Consider the following 16,559-nt stretch of genomic DNA (forward strand, 5'->3'; position numbering starts at 1 on the left):
AAATTTGATTAGAAAAAGGAAAGAGGAAAATCAAATTGTTAGTCTTAAAAATGAAAAGGGAGGACTTTCCACCAATTACGAGAAAATTAGAGCAATAATTAGGAATTACTTTGCCCAACTTTATGCCAATAAATTTGATGACCTAAGTGAATTGGAGGAATTACTACAAAAATGTAGATTTTCCCAGATTAACAGAGGAGGAAGTAAATTGCTTAAATAGTCCATTTCAGAAAAAGAAATAGAACAAGCTATTAATCAACTCCCTAAGAAAAAAATCCCCAGGACCAGATGGATTTACATGTGAATTCTACCAAACATTTAAAGAACAATTAACTCCAATGTTATATAAACTATTTGAAAAAATAGAGAATGAAGTATTCCTACCAAATTCCTTTTATGACACAGACATGGTACTGATACCTAAACCAGGTAGATTGAAAACAGAAAGAAAATTATAGACCAATCTCCCTAATGAATATTGATGCAAATATCTTAAATAAAATATTAGCAAAAAAGATTACAGAAAATCATCCCAGGATAATACATCATGACCAAATAGGATTTATACCAGGAATGCAGGGTTGATTCAATATTAGGAAAACTACTAGCATAATTGACTATATCAATAACCAAATTAACAAAAACTATATGATCATCTCAATAAATGCAGAAAAAGCATTTGATAAAATTCAACATCCATTCCTACTAAAAACACTTGAGAGTATAGGAATAAATTGACTTTTCCTTAAAACAGTCAGTAGCATCTATTTAAAACCATCAGTAAGCATCATATGTAATGGGGATAAACTGGAACCATTCCCAATAAGATCAGGAGTGAAACAAGGTTGCCCACTATCACCGTTACTATTCAATATTGTATTAGAAATGCTAGCTTCAGCAATAAGAGTTGAGAAAGATTAAAGGAATTAAAGTAGGTAATTAGAAAATCAAAATATCACTCTTTGCAGATGATATGATGGTATACTTAGAGAACTCCAGAGATTCTACTAAAAAGTTATTAGAAATAATCTACAACTTTGGCAAAGATGCAGGATACAAAATAAACCCATATAAGTCATTAGCATTCTTATATATCACTAACTAAATCCAATAGTAATACAAAGAGAAATTCCATTTAAATTAACTGCCAATAATATAAAATATTTGGGAATCTCTCTGCCAGGGGAAAGTTAGGAACTATTTGAGCAAAACTACAAAACACTTTCCACATAAAGTCAAATCTAACCAATCAGAAAATATTAAGTACACTTGGATAGGTCGAGTGAATATAATAAAAATGACAATGCTACCTAAACTAATCTGTTTAGTGCTGTACCAATCAGACTTCCAAAAAACTATTTTAATGACTTAGAAAAAATAACAACAAAATTCATCTGGAAGAGCAGAAGGTCAAGACTTTCAAGGGAACTAATGAAAAAAAAAATCAAATGAAAGTGGCCTAGCTGTACCTGATTTAAAATTATATTATAAAGCAGCGGTTACCAAAACCATTTGGTATTGACTAAGAAATAGACTGACTAGTTGATTAGTGAAATAGTCAATAACTATAATAATCTAATGTTTGATAAACCCAAAGACCCCAGCTTTTGGGATAAGAATTCACTGTTTGATCAAAACTGCTGGGAAAATTGGAAATTAGTATGGCAGAAACTAGGCATGCACCCACAGTTAACATCATATACCAAAATGGTTTCATGATCTAGACATGAAGAATGAGAGGGGAAGGAATTTGTGACCAAAGAACTTAATTATTATTATTATTGATCACAAAATAGAAAATTTTGATTATATCAAATTAGAAAGCTTTTTTACAAACAAAACTAATGCAAACAAGATTAAAAGGGAAGCAATAAACTGGGAAAACATTTTTATAGTCAAAGATTCTGATAAAGGCCTCATTTCCAAAATATATAGAGAATTAACTTTAATTTATAAGAAATCAAGCCATTCCTCAATTGATAAATGGTTAAAGGATATGGACAGACAATTTTTGGATGAAGAAATATTTCTAGCCATATGAAAGGATGCACCAAATCATTATTAATCTGAGAAATGCAACTTAAGACAACAGAGATACTACTACACACCTGTCAGAATGACTGGGAAAGGTAATGCAGAATGCTGGAGGGGATGTGGGAAAACTGGGACACTGATACATTGTTGGTGGAATTGTGAATACATCCAGCCATTCTGGAGAGCGATTTGGAACTATGCTCAAAAAGTTATCAAACTGTGCATACCCTTTGATCCAGCAATGTTACTACTGGCTTATATCCCGAAGAGATTTTAAAGGAGGGAAAGGAACCCACATATGCAAAAGTGTTTGTGGCAGCCCTTTTTATAGTGGCTAGAAACTGGAAACTATGTAGATGCCCATCAATTGGAGATTGGCTGAATAAATTGTCGTATATGAATGTTATGGAATATTATTGTTCTGTAAGAAATGACCAGCAGGATGATTTCCGAAAAGCCTGGAGAGACTTACATGAACTGAGGCTGAGTGAAATGCGCAGGACCAGGAGATCATTATATACTTCAACAACAATACTATAAGATGATTAATTCTGATAGACATGATTCTCTTCAACAATGAGATGAACCAAATCAGTTCCATTTCTTTAATAATGAAGAGAACCAGCCACATCCAGCAAAAAGATTCTGGGAGATGAGGGTAAACCACTACATAGCATTACCACTCCCTCTGTTTTTATTCACTTGCATTTTTTATTTCCTTCTCAGGTTATTTTTACCTTATTTCTAAGCCTGATTTTTCTTGTGCAGCAAGATATATATATATATATATATATATGTATACATATATTGTATTTAACATGTATTGGTCTACCTGCCATCTAGGGGAGGGGGGGAGGGGGAAGGAGGTGAAAAGTTGGAACAAAAGGTTTTGCAAAGGTCAGTGTTGAAAAATTACCCATATATGAAGGTTATGGAATATTATTGCTCTGTACAAAATGACCAGCAGGATGAATTCAGAAAGGCTTGAAGAGAATTGCATGAACTGATGCTGAGTGAAATGAGCAGAACCAGAAGATCACTATACACTTCAAAAACAATACTGTATGAGGGTGTATTCTGATGGAAGTGGATATCTTCAACATAAAGAAGATCCAACTCACTTCCAGCTTCGGAATTCTCTTCGGAATCCATTACTTAATGTGCAACAAAAAAATTGGATTTACACACATATATTGTATCTAGGTTATACTGTAACACATGTAAAATATATGTGATTGCCTGTCATCTAGGGGAGGGAGTCAAGGGAAGGAGGGGAAAATTTGGAAAAATGAATACAAAGGATAATGTAATAAAAAAATTACTCATGCATGTATACTGTCAAAAACAATTTATAATTATAAAATTAATTTTAAAAAAGAAAAAAGAAAAATTACCCATGATTTTGTAAATATTTTGTAAATAAATTATATTTTGTAAATAAAAAGCTATAATAAAAAAATTAAAGGAAAAAAACAAACAAAAAAACCAAGATTAGAACTGGTCTGAATCATCTCAGTGTTAAAAAGAGCCACTTCCATCAAAATTGATCATCATATAATCTTGAAGTTGCCATATGCAATGACCTTCTGGTTCTGCTCATTTCACTCAGCATCAATTCATGCAAGTCTCTCCAGGCCTCTGAAATCATACTGTTGGTAATTTCTTACAGAACAATAATATTCCATAATATTCATATACCCTAACTTATTCAGCCATTCTCCAATTGATGGGCATCCATTTAGTTTCCAGCTTCTTGCCACTACAAAAAAGGCTGCCACAAACATGTGGGTCCCTTTCCCCTCCTTTAAGATCTCTGTGGGATATAAGCTCAGTAGAAACACTGCTGGATCAAGGGGCATGCTCCTGCCTTTAGAAAGAAAGCACAAATGTATATTTTCTCATGTCTTCTTTGGGGCCAAATTATGTTATCATAATCTCATAGCTTTGATTGCTTTTGGTTCTTTCCATTCATTTTGTTGATATCATTATGTATTTCCCTAGTTCTGCTTAATTTCATTTTGTATCTTGTCCTATGTTTTCACATAATTCTCTGTATTCCTCTTATCTGTCCTCCTTTATACCACAGTAATATTCCATTACAGAATTACCAGAGAATCAGTAAAGAAAACTAAGATAGTTAATAATTGTTCCAATAAAATCTTAGGATACAAAGCAAGTCAACAAAAAACCCATAGCTTTTTTGAAGAGCAATGATAGAGAGAATGATAGAGAAAGGACTTTCCATTCAAGAATGACAAAAGGAATAAAATATCAGGGAGTTAATCTAACTAGGCAAACTTAAGACCTGTCTTAAGGGTCTAGAGGGTACAAAATGCTCCTTCAAGAAAGGAAGAAAAACTTACATCACTGAAGAGAAAGTCACCCTCACTGTTTGGCCTGTATGAATATGATAAACACTGTGCTGCCTAAATGACTAAACAGATTTAGTGCTGTGTCAGGGGATACTTTACAGAGTTAAACAAAAGAAGAACAAGATTAGTTTGGAAGATAAGGTCTAAATGACCTAGGAAAACAGTGCAAACTAGGTGGTCTGAAGGGAGAACACTAATAGGCCAATCTCCAGCTAGCAGTTTCCCTCAAAACAATTTGATTCAAGTCAGTGAAACAAACCAAAAAAGGAAGAGTCAGAAATAATTGTTTACAATATTTGATAAACCTGGGGGGGAAATTTCTACAGAAGAACTATGATAAGAATTGTTGGGAAAACTTGAAAATAATAGGTAGAAATTAGGTTAAGACTAGCAGCTTCATTTGATCACAAGCCACAGTAAACTCTGACCCCAGTACTAAATGGGAAGGGAACAAGATCAAGGTGCCTATCACTGCCATGGTCAAAGAGTGAATCCTTAACCAAAGGCTAGAAATGATCAAAAAGATTAATATATATATATATTGTGTAATTGAAATGTTTCTGCCCCAAAAATAATTGCAATCAAGATATAAAGAGAAGTGGTCAATTGGGAGAAATTTTATATATATCAAATAGCTCTGATCAGAATCTACCGTCTTAAGATACGTGGCTCTATATAGAAATCCGCAACAAGCAGATAAGTGGTCAAAGAATATCAACTGCTGTCAAAAGAAGGATTTCTAATTATTAACCACATGAAATACTTTTTCAGACTATTCATTTATTCTTCTTATGTATGTATATCTCATATTTTTAGGTATATCTTTTTATCTGCACTATATCTTAACATCTCTCCTAGATTATAAACTTCTTGAGGGAAAGAACCCAATATTATTTGCCCTTTTATTGTCCTCCAATTCTTTTCTTTTCTTTTCTTTTCTTTTCTTTTTTTTTTTTTTTTAGGCTGGGGTTAAGTGACTTGCCCAGGGTCACACAGCTAGGAAGTGTTAAGTGTCTGAGACCAGATTTGAATTCAGGTCCTCCTGAATTCAGGGCTGGTGCTCTATCCACTTCGCCTCCTAGCTGCCCCATCTCCAGTTCTTTTCACAATAATAGGTGATTAATAAATGTTTGAATAGATTGGATCAACATGATATTAATTCCTTAAACTGACATAACATCGTGCACTAGAGACAAGTTTTTTATGAAGCAGGTTATTTAGGTGTCCAGTTATGTTATTTGAGAAATATAGAACTTTAGACTTAGTACCTTTTGAATCATTAGTTTCGCCTCTATATTTTCCATATTAGTAAAATGAGGCTGCATCATGAGAAGTGATCTCTCAAGGTAATACAGAAATTATTTGAAACAGTTGGAAATTGAACCCTGGGCTCCTGAGTCCCATAATCCTACCATTGTTCCCTCTGGCTTTTTATAACAACATGTTCATTTTTTTTCTTTACTATTATTTTTTTATTATAGCTTTTATTGACAAAACATATGCATGGGTAATTTTTCATCACTGACCTTTGCAAAAACTTCTGTTACAGTTTTTCCCCTCATTCCCTCTACCCCCTCCCCTAGATGGCAGGTAGTCCCATACATGTTAAATATGTTAAAGTATATGTTAAATGCAATATATGTATACATATTTATGTAGTTATCTTGCTGCACAAGAAAAATCGGATTTTGAAAGAAGGTAAAAATGACCTGGGAAGAAAAACAAAAATGCAAGCAAACAATAACAGAAAGAGTGTAATGGCTTAAGTTGTGGTCCACACTCATTTCCCAGAGTTCTTTCACTGGGTGTAGCTGGTTCGGTTCATTACTGATCAATTGGAACTGATTTGGATCCTCTCATTGTTGAAGACAGCCATGTCCATCAGAATTGATCCTCATGTAGTATTGTTGTTGAAGTTTATCTCCTGGTTCTGCTCATTTCACTCAGCATCAGTTCATGTAAGTCTCTCCAGGCCTTTCTGTATTCATCCTGTTGGTCATTTCTTTTTTTTATATATATTCTTTTTAAAATTAATTTTATAATTATAAAATTTTTTTGACAATACATATGCATGAGTAATTTTTTTTTATAACATTATCCCTTGTATTTATTTTTCCAAATTTTCCCCTCCCTCCCTCTACTCCCTCCCCTAGATGACAGGCGATCCCATACATATTAAATGTGTTACAGTATAACCTAGATACAATATATGTGTGTAAATCCAATTTTCTTGTTGCACGTTAAGTATTGGATTCCGAAGGTATAAGTAACCTGGGTAGATAAACAGTAGTGCTAACAGTTTACATTCAATTCCCAGTGTTCCTTCTCTGGGTGTAGTTATTTCTGTCCATTGATCAACTGGAAGGAGTTGGATCTTCTTTATATTGAAGATATCCACTTCCATCAGAATATATCTTCATACAGCATTGTTGTTGAAGTATATAGTCATCTTCTGGTTCTGTTCATTTCACTCAGCATCAGTTGATGTAAGTCTTTCCAAATCTCTCTGTATTCCTCCTGCTGATCATTTCTTACAGAACAATAATATTCCATAACATTCATATATCACAATTTACTCAGCCATTCTCCATTTTATGGGCATTCATTCAATTTCCAGTTTCTAGCCACTACTAAAAGGGCCAGCATGTTCATTTTACAGTGTTTTTGATCTTAGATTTTGTAAAGGCTGTGTTTCAATGGGGCCTATGTCAATCAATGTAACATTCAGTGTTATGCATTAATCCAGTAAGAAACATAGAAGTTTCCAGGTTAAACGTAATCTGAGTAATTTGACAATTCTAGGCTTCATTTGAGACCTATTGGAAAATAAAAGAAGGAAGAGTCTGTCCCAGCAAAATGTGTTGTTGTATTTATATTTAATTTGTGCACTAAAACCTGCTGATTATAAAGTTGGAACTTTGGAATGAAAGGAGGAGTGAGTTGTACCAGTCACTGCCTGGATAAGACATTCCTGAAGATTCAGGGAATGATCTGATTTCAAGGCTCATTATGGATGATAGTTCGGAGTGAAAAACTTGCTTAGCTCTCTTTACAGGTAGATTTTTTTTCTTTGACATGTCTATATAGTAGTTGGGGAGGTTTCAGGAAACTCTTCTCTCAGAAGGTTTCAGAAAAAGAAAGTTTTGTGAAAGCAAAAGCCAAAATGGAAAGTGGCCTAATAATGTCCAGTGGTCTTCTTTAAAATAACCCTATCTTGCCTTGGACACATGGCCAGAGTAAATTCTTTTTTAGTTGCAGTCATTTGTTCACAAGCATTTAAGCTTACCCTGTGCTAGGCCCTGGTTATACAAAGAAAAGCAAAATTCAGGTCTCCAATATCAAAGCTCACAGTTTAAAGGGGGAAACAACTTTCAGACATCTACTTAGGTAAAAGATAGAAGCATTGTCAAGATGGAGGGTGATCTTAGAGGGTAGACCTTGTGGTGAGAGCTGGGCCAGGAAAGGCCTGCAGATCACGGCTTTTGAATTGGACAGCAGAGAGAAGAAGGGAAACTGGTCCAGGTAAGATGGACAACCAATGAAAATTCATTGTTGAGTGATGGATCATAGAGTTCATGGAGGGGAGGAAGGTGAGGTGCAAGAAGGGGTAAGTCCTGAAGAGCATTAAAGGCCAAACAAGATTTTATATTAATTTTGGAGGCATTAGGAAGCCACTGGAGGTTGTGAATTAGTGATCAAAGCAATTACTAACACCTCTGTGCCAAGCACTGTGCTTAGTGATGGGGATGCAGAAAGAAAAGTCACCTTTTGTGGGCCTCATGTTCTGATCGGGGAGGTAGCATATATGAACAGTGCATCAGGTAGGGAAAGTGACAGGGACTATACCTGCAATTTGCGCTTTAGAAAGATTACTGGTAGCTAACTGAAAGACTGGAATATGGAGAGTCTTGAAGCTGGGAGACCAACCAGCAGGCAATATAGTATGAAGTCATGAGGGCCTGCTCCAGAATGGTGGTTTGTGAGCAGAAAGGGGGCAGAAAGAAGAGTTATTATGAAGAAAATGATGAGACTCAACACTATATTAGCTATCTGAAGTGAGTGGAATCAAGCAATTGAGGTTGATACTAAGGTTGTGACCTACATTTTGGAAAGATGATGATATACTCGAAAGTTCAGCATAATTTAGGTCAAGGGCAGTTTGGACAGGAAGTTGAGTTCTGCTTTGGACATACTGAATTTTTAGATGCCTTTTGGACATCCAGTTCAAAAATTCCAAGAGATAATAAAAACTGGAGTTCCAGGGTGAGTTTGGACTAGATGTATGGATTGAGTAATTGCCTATATGGAAATAATTGGACCCATGAATAGTAGTGAAAGCAAGAAGTGAGGTACTATAGGGGGAGACCCTTTTTAAGGGTCCTGGTTTGAGACTTAAGGGATATACCTGGATACTGATCCAGCAATGGTAATTAAGCAATGAATATTCAGTCTGATAAGAAAAGATTCAGGAGTCTCTCCAGAACTAGAGAGAAAAGTTTCCTGAAAGGGTAATCAGCTTGTCTGGGGCTGCAGAGAGCTGAAGTTGAGGGAGAATTGTTGAGAAAAGGCTGTTGATTTTGCCATTAAGAGGTCATTGGTAGCTTTAAAGGAAGTACACCAGCTTGTAGACACAATAAACATGTCTGCTTCCTACTTGACTTTATAATAAATTGGGGGTGAACAAAGCAGTATTCTTATTTCTTGTACATTTATCACTTTTAAAATCTTTAAAACTCAGCCTTTCTTCCTCACCATTTCATACATCTCTGTGTCAGAAAACATACTGTCTGATTCTGTTTCCCCATCCTATCTTCAAAAATGAGCCCAGATTCTATTCCTTATCAGTCAATACTCATTTATTAAGCATCCTGATATGTGCCAAATAGTTTTAAGAGTCTTCTGCTCCCTCAAAAGTACTTTAACTTCATCTATTTAACCATGCAATACTAAGTTCTATTGCAAAAGGGAAAGGGGATGTAATACACATGTACCAGGATTTGGAGGGTTTACTTTATTTTGGTTTTTGGTTTTGGTGTTTTGGTAGAAGCCTGCCACTTTTACTAAGTTGAAAAAGTTGTTTGATGGAATTAAAGTAAGAGCTTTGGCTTTAACCTTTGAAAATAGACTACTGCTGATACACTACTTAGCAGAACTTAAAGGTAGAGCAAGTGTTTCTTCTTTTAAAATTTAAATAATTGTTTTCAGATAATGAAAAACACCCCTTATTTCTGGGGTGGGAAAACAAACTGTAAAATCCTTGTTTTATATATGCATAGTCGAGCAAAATGTCCAAAAAGCATGTATACTCCTCTCTTTCAAGGGGTGGGGAGGGGGGAGAACTAAGGAGTGGAGGAGAATATATTTCAATATGACTCATTTATAATCAAGCTTGGTTATTGCAGTGGTCAGAATTACCTTTCCACTCTTTGTAAAGAAAAAGAGCGTGGTGAGAGAGGAGAGTTGTCAGTCCTAGATTAGATACAGCTTGCTTCTAGTCCCCTGCCCCTCTTCTTTCTCCCCCACCCAGAATCCAGTCTTTTATTTCTTTCCTTTTAAGCATCTTTGTGGTTAGGTTTTTTTTTTTTTTTTGCTTGTAACTAATTTCTCTCTTCATCTAATCTTCCTCTTATTTTCCCATTTCCTTATTTTCCCTTTTACTCCTATTTCTCTGTTGAATGAAATTTATTTCTGCACCCAGCTCTGTATGTGTATGTGTAGTGTATCATATGTGTGTTTGGCATTTGTTTGGTCGGGGGGGGGGGTGTGTGCATGTGTGCATGTGTGTTCTTCCTTTGAGAAGTTCTGATGAAATTCAGGTTTGTGCTTCTTCATTGTTTGATAGGGTGAACATTTCATGTACATCCAAATTATATGAAATAATTTTTCCCACTCTCCTCCCTCTCCAATATTCCTTTCCCTTTTCTTTCCTGTTTTAGAGTCATTAACCCATAAAAAGAAAATTCTATTCCCAGATTCTCTGTTGTATTAGATTCCCTCAAGACCCCTGATGAATATAGGGATCTGAGGGGATACATGAATCATCTCCCCTATGAGTGTAAATAGTTCATTTTTCTTTAGTTCCTTCTGTGATTACTCTTTTTAAGTTTATGTTGTTATCTTTTTGATTCCTGTGTTTATATTTCATATTTTTCTGTAGCTCTTTTCTTTTCATCTGGAATGCTTAGAAACCCTCAATTTCATTAAAGATCCACTTTTCCCCCGTAGGATTATACTTTTGTTGGATAAATTAATCTTGATTATAAGCTTTTTTCTTTTTTCCTTCTTAAAGATTGTATTCTGAGCTCTCCATTCCTTGCTAGTTGGGTCCACTAAATCTTGTGTGATCCTGACTGGCTCCTGGAACTTAAATTTATTCATTCTGGCCAATAGTTGTGGTTTGGTGGAGGGAAGAGGGAGAGAGTGCTCATTTTTCCATCCTTATTTCCTACCTTTGTTTTAATTAGGGCCAAGCTCTAAACACTTCTGTAGGGAATGGCTTAGAATTGTATTTGGACCTGTTTTGCGTCTTCCTTCTTGCTACTGTTTTCCTTGGGTATTAAGTGTGTTGTGCTACATTCTAGGGCCAGGTCAGGATGGGGATCTATAAGCTTTTAGTGTACTGAAAACAATCTCATACAGGCATAGTAGGGACTGCTGCCCTTCTAGTGTGAGTGTGAGAAGATTCTGACATGCATTTGAATCTAAGCAACATTACTGTGGGCTTGTCTTTGATTGGCATGCCAGTAGACTAAAGCTGTCTCCAGCTCTTGTCAGGCAGCTGGAAATTTCTGCTGGTTCATAGTGATAACTGGAGATTTCCCTTTGGTTTGGGACTCCTTCCCTCTCTGGGCTGGATATACTATTCCACTACTCTCCCAACATCAGAGCCGCACAGCTGGTACTTACTTCTGTGCTTAACCCTTCAGATATGGCTGAGGGCCCACTGCCACAAATTGCCCTTGATTACCACCCATAGTTGGAGGTCTCCTCCTTTAATCCATACTGATTCTGTGCCCAAGCATTGGGTGATAAGCAGCAGAGCTGTCACCTGTTCCTGCTCTCTGCCCAAGGTCAGGCCCTTTGGATTCTGCCAAACCTCTTCCCATGCTGTGTGGGAAGTCTATACATGTGTTCCTGGGTTGACTTCATCTCCTTCTGCTAGCTTGGGTTGGAAAAATAACTTACTGAGGGTTTTTTCCCTTAGGTTTCCTGATTAGAATTTAGTCTGAGCCGATTTCTAGATATAGGGAAGGTTTGATTGCTCCCTTTTCTTCTCCCATTTTGGGTAGTCTCCTGCAAGCATTTCTTTTCTAGAGAACCAAGATTTTCCTCACTCTGGGCTCTTTTCTGTTTTTCTATTCAAGTATCCCAATTTGTAGCTATTAGAGACCTATCAATGCCTCTTTGTTTCCATAAAAAAAATTTTTTCTTTTAATTTCAACTCTGAACTGAATGATTATGTCTGAATCTTGATTTTCACCATGTCCTGAATACAGCCTGCAGTCTCTAGATGTAAAATGATACTTACTTTGTTCATGCAGAATTTCAGAAACTTTGGAGGAGCATCACTGTGGATTCTATGGATGAGGAGAAAATTGAAGAATATCTGAAGCGACAGGGTATTTCTTCTATGCAGGAGTCTGGACCAAAGAAAGTGGTATGTATAATCTACAAGAAGTATTTCAGTAGCACTAAATTCAGGTGGGTTTTTGGTGAAGAAGCATCAGTGAAGCCTTAGTTCATGTCCTCCAAAAGGTATTTTAAAATGTTCTCTGGAGAAAGTAATGGATGGATGGATGAAAAGTTGTTTTTAGCTACCTGAGGACTCTTCATGATTGACCACATTGCCCATTATGCCCAGGAATGGAATTTTGAATTCCATTCATTGAATTTTCTTCCTTGATCTTGGATAGTTTTCCAGAATAATTGAGCCAGTTCATACCTTTGCCAACAATAGATTAGTAGCATCATCCAAAGAATATTATTGTTTAAAAAAAAAATGATAGCTCCAATAGAGCAGTAATAAACTGAACCAGCTATATCCAGCAAAAGAACTCTGGGAGATGACTATGAACCACTACATAGAATTCCCAATCCCTCTATTTTTGTCCACCTACATTTTGGATTTCCTTCACAGGCTAATGGTGCACTATTTCAAAGTCCGATTCTTTTTGTACAGCAAAACAACTGTCTGGACATGTATACATATGTTGTATTTAATTTATATTTTAACATATTTAACATGTATTGGTCAACCTGCCATCGGGGAGTGGGGAGGGAGAAGGAGGGGAAAAATTAGAACAAAAGGTTTGGCAATTTGTCAGTGTTGTAAAATTACCCATGCATATATCTCGTAAATAAAAACTATTACATTTTTTTAAAAAAATGATACTTTGTTTCAGGGATAGGTTTTTCAAAAGTACTGGGCAGTATCCCAAGAGCCACCCAGCCCACTCCCTCCTTGTTTTGATTGGGGCTCAGATGATTGTCTATTGGACTGAAAGATGAACTCATGATCCCTTTGTTGGCCTTATTTTCACTAGCTGTTTGCAGTGATTTTGTAATAAACCAGAAAGAAGAAAAATGAAAGTAGTTTTCTCCCATCAGCACATTTTTTCATGTCTGTAAATATAGAATGTTTCCTTTTTTGTTAGTTGCCATGTCTACATCTTTACTCTTCATGATGTGGTTCTCTCATCTCTTAAACATTTTCACTAGCCTCTCCATTCCCACTCTGATTAGGAGGGCATTGGCATATGCATGTGTCTGGTAGTCTGACTTGAAAGGGCCTTTCTTTCTTTCTTTTTTTTTTTTCTTTCTTTTTTTTTTTTTTTAAACTTAAGAGCTGTCTATAGACTATTTTTTGGGTCTATTTTTAAGCCTTTTCTTTTCTTTCCTTTTCTTTTTTTTTTTTAATTTTTAATAGTTTTTATTTACCAGATATTTATATGGGTAATTTTGCAACATTGACAATTGCCAAACCTTTTGTTCCAATTTTTCCCCTCCTTCTCCCCTCCCCCTCCAGAAGGCAGGTTGACTAATACATGTTAAATATGTTAGAGTATAAATTAAATACAATATATGTATACATGACCAAACAGTTGTTTTGCTGAACAAAAAGAATCAGAAATTGAAATAGTGTACATTTAGTCTGTGAAGGAAATCCAAAATGCAAGGGGACAAAATTAGAAGGATTGGAATTCTATGTAGTGGTTCATAGTCATCTCCCAGAGTTCTTTCACTGAGTGTAGCTGGTTCAGTTCATTACTGCTTTATTGGAACTGATTTGGTTCATCTCATTGTTGGAGAGGGCCATGTCCATCAGAATTGATCATATAGTATTGTTATTGAAGTATATAATGATTTCCTGGTCCTGCTCATTTCACTCAGCATCAGTTCATGTAAGTCTCTCCAGGCCTTTCTGAAATCATTCTGTTGGTCATTTCTTACAGAACAATAATATTCCATAATATTCATATCAGCCATTCTCCAATTGATGGGCATCTACGTAGTTTCCAGTTTCTGGCCACCACAAAGAGGGCTGCCACAAACATTCTTGCACATATGGATCCCTTTCCCTTAAGATCTCTTTGGGATCTAAGTCCAGTAGTAACACTGCTGGGTCAAAGAGTATGCACAGTTTGATAACTTTTTGAGCATAGTTCCAAATTGCTCTCCAGAATGGCTGGATTCGCAGTTCCACCACCAATGTATCAGTGTCCCTGTTTTCCTACATCCCTGGAGGGCCTTTCTTGACCAGATTCAGCCCAGATCCAAGGCACAACCTTGAACTTGTGTCTCCCAGGGCAAGTCTTCTCACCAATGTGCCTGCCTCAGGGTGCTGCCTAGGACTGACCCACTGAATCCTGTTCTGAGCATCTCTAGTGTGGGAGAGCCAGAGCTCACAGTGCTTGGGCCTTAGCTCCAAGAATTCAGGGTCATCTATGCACACCAGTGAGGAGTCAGAACAGAACCCATGCAGGTCTTGCCATACATTTAATTGTATGGATGAAGGTGTTGTGCAAAGGCAGAGACATGCCAAGTACTGATCGCTGGGAAGGTGTAAAGTGAGGGGACCCATCTTTAACCAAGGACAGAAACATCCTTGGTGAGTCTGACAGGGGAAGGAGGAATAAAGCCAAACTGACTGCTCCTCCTGGCCAGTGTGAAGGACAGTGATTCCTCCAGGGGCATGCTGTTGAGCCTGGCAACCTGTCAGCTTCATTAATGTGTCTGGTGGGTGACTACCTGGCCTAGACTGCATTACAATTGGGAAAGGGTATAGGACTTCCAGAATTCCTAAATGCTTGTAAAATCCTCTCTCTCAAAGACTAGTGTTCACAGGGGTCATGATATGGCCTACATCTACAATCTCAAAGAATCGAGTTCACACCACAAGCCTTAGGGAGATGTGTAGGCATGGGTAAATTATGTAAGTCGGAGCAGGATAAGCAGAGGACAATGACAAGAAAAAGAGAAGGGCTCGTCCTAGTGTGAGAATGAATGACATGTCATGTGATGTAATGGATGACCGAAGAGATGAAGCAATAAGAAGTAAAAGGACCAGACTGAGGTCATGTAGCTCATGAGAGCTTATGAGCAAGAAATAAATATTTGGGGAAGGCAGAGAGAATCCCTACCACCATACACTCACACTACCAGAGGTCAAAGTACCAGCAGTGAAATTGCTCATAGCTTTAACTTCATCTTTTAGTGGTGGAAAACAGGATGTTCTGATTGGCCCTTCCTCTTCCACTTCTCTGGCTAATTCACTCTGGGACCTGGTGTATCCATTATGGCATACAGACTAGTATGTCTATCTCAAAAGAGATCTAGTATACTGCCCAGGAGCTTTCTGAGATACAGTGAGATGAAGCACGGTGGCTCTCAAGGCTAAAGGGGATCCTGAGCAGACTGTAACCCCTCTTCCACCACAGGTTGACTGCATGCTAATGAGAGCCACTATCAATCTCCATTTTTTTCACAGGCTCCCATTCAGCGGAGGAAGAAGCCAGTATCCCAGAAGAAACGAAGGTTCAAGACTCACAATGAGCACTTGGCTGGTGTCTTGAAGGATTACTCTGACATTGCTCCTGGAAAACAGTGAATGGTTTCCCTTCTCATCAGCTGCATTCACAGAGGATCTTGACTGAGGATGCTCAGGCTGGTGTTGGCTGGCAGGTGGCCCCTCTTCCCTGACTGTGGAGAGGAAACAACTGTTTACAGAACAAGTGTGAGATACCAGCCTCCTCCGACCTTGCTCTGATTGACTGCAAGGTAATTTCCTTGTTCACCTTTGAAAGGCATGCCTGCTGGCATTGTCAACACCTGATGTTTAACTGCTTCTGCTCATGGTTCCTTTTATCCCTTTTGTTTTTAGAATTGATAAGAGAACCTATTTATAATAAAATCATTGTAGAAACATGTTTGAGGGAGTAGTGAATTCTGTTTGTTTATTTTTTTCTTTCCAGCATTAGTTAAACTCTAGGAAGGGTTCCCATTTATGGGGAAACTGCAGTCCTGGGAAAGCCTCATTGTCCAGTCCAGTTTGAACAGGACAGTGACCCAAGCACTGCTGCTTGTTGGAAAATTAAAGCAATAAAGACAACTTGAAGGCATTGCTGAAACCCTTGGATTTTATTTCCAAAGGACTGGATTATTAGAACCACAGCTCCTCAGATGTTTCAGGCTTAGGACTTCATGGTCTGATGTAGCATTGTCTAGTCAATGATCACTGTGTCCAGTTTTGTATCTAAAAAAAGTGGTTTTCACTGGCCCTTGGGCAGGCTCAGGGCTCCCTTCTGCTTTGTGTCTTGACCTCACTGTTCCTACTTTCCTTGTGGATTCTTCCTTAGACTTTCTCCCTGGTCTCTGTTTCACTAGCCGTGGCCCTGCTTCCAATACTGTTAATGAAGCTTTGTGGGCAATGATGCTATTTGGGATTCCTAAGGATACACGAGGAGATGATTGTTGAAGAAAGAAGGAATTTGAGCCACTTGTAAGAAGACTTTGGTTTCTGTGGCCCCTAATTCAAAAGCCACATGCTGGTGCTTTGTACTGCAATTCTGGTGACATGGTATGACTAGGATTGCCACAGGTCACTTCCTAGAGTCTGCTGGGGTTAAGTTCTCTTGTATTGAAGGAGAAAGTGGA

General features: G+C 37.3%; 1 protein-coding gene across 4 annotated transcripts in view; it reads left to right on the forward strand.

Moving 5' to 3' along the window:
- Window positions 1-15,830, forward strand: part of GTF2E2 (general transcription factor IIE subunit 2) — a 90,790-nt gene extending 74,960 nt beyond the window's left edge. For all 4 annotated transcript variants that reach the window (XM_074272979.1, XM_074272978.1, XM_074272976.1 and 1 more), the window contains exons 7-8: window positions 11,948-12,063; window positions 15,394-15,830. In XM_074272979.1, the coding sequence (XP_074129080.1) occupies window positions 11,948-12,063; window positions 15,394-15,513 (236 nt within the window). In that variant the 3' untranslated portion in view covers window positions 15,514-15,830. The remainder of the gene's footprint in view (window positions 1-11,947; window positions 12,064-15,393) is intronic.
- Window positions 15,831-16,559: the final 729 nt, after the last annotated feature.

This window comes from Sminthopsis crassicaudata, chromosome 6 (assembly GCF_048593235.1).
Source record: "Sminthopsis crassicaudata isolate SCR6 chromosome 6, ASM4859323v1, whole genome shotgun sequence".
NCBI classification, from domain to species: Eukaryota; Metazoa; Chordata; class Mammalia; order Dasyuromorphia; family Dasyuridae; genus Sminthopsis; species Sminthopsis crassicaudata.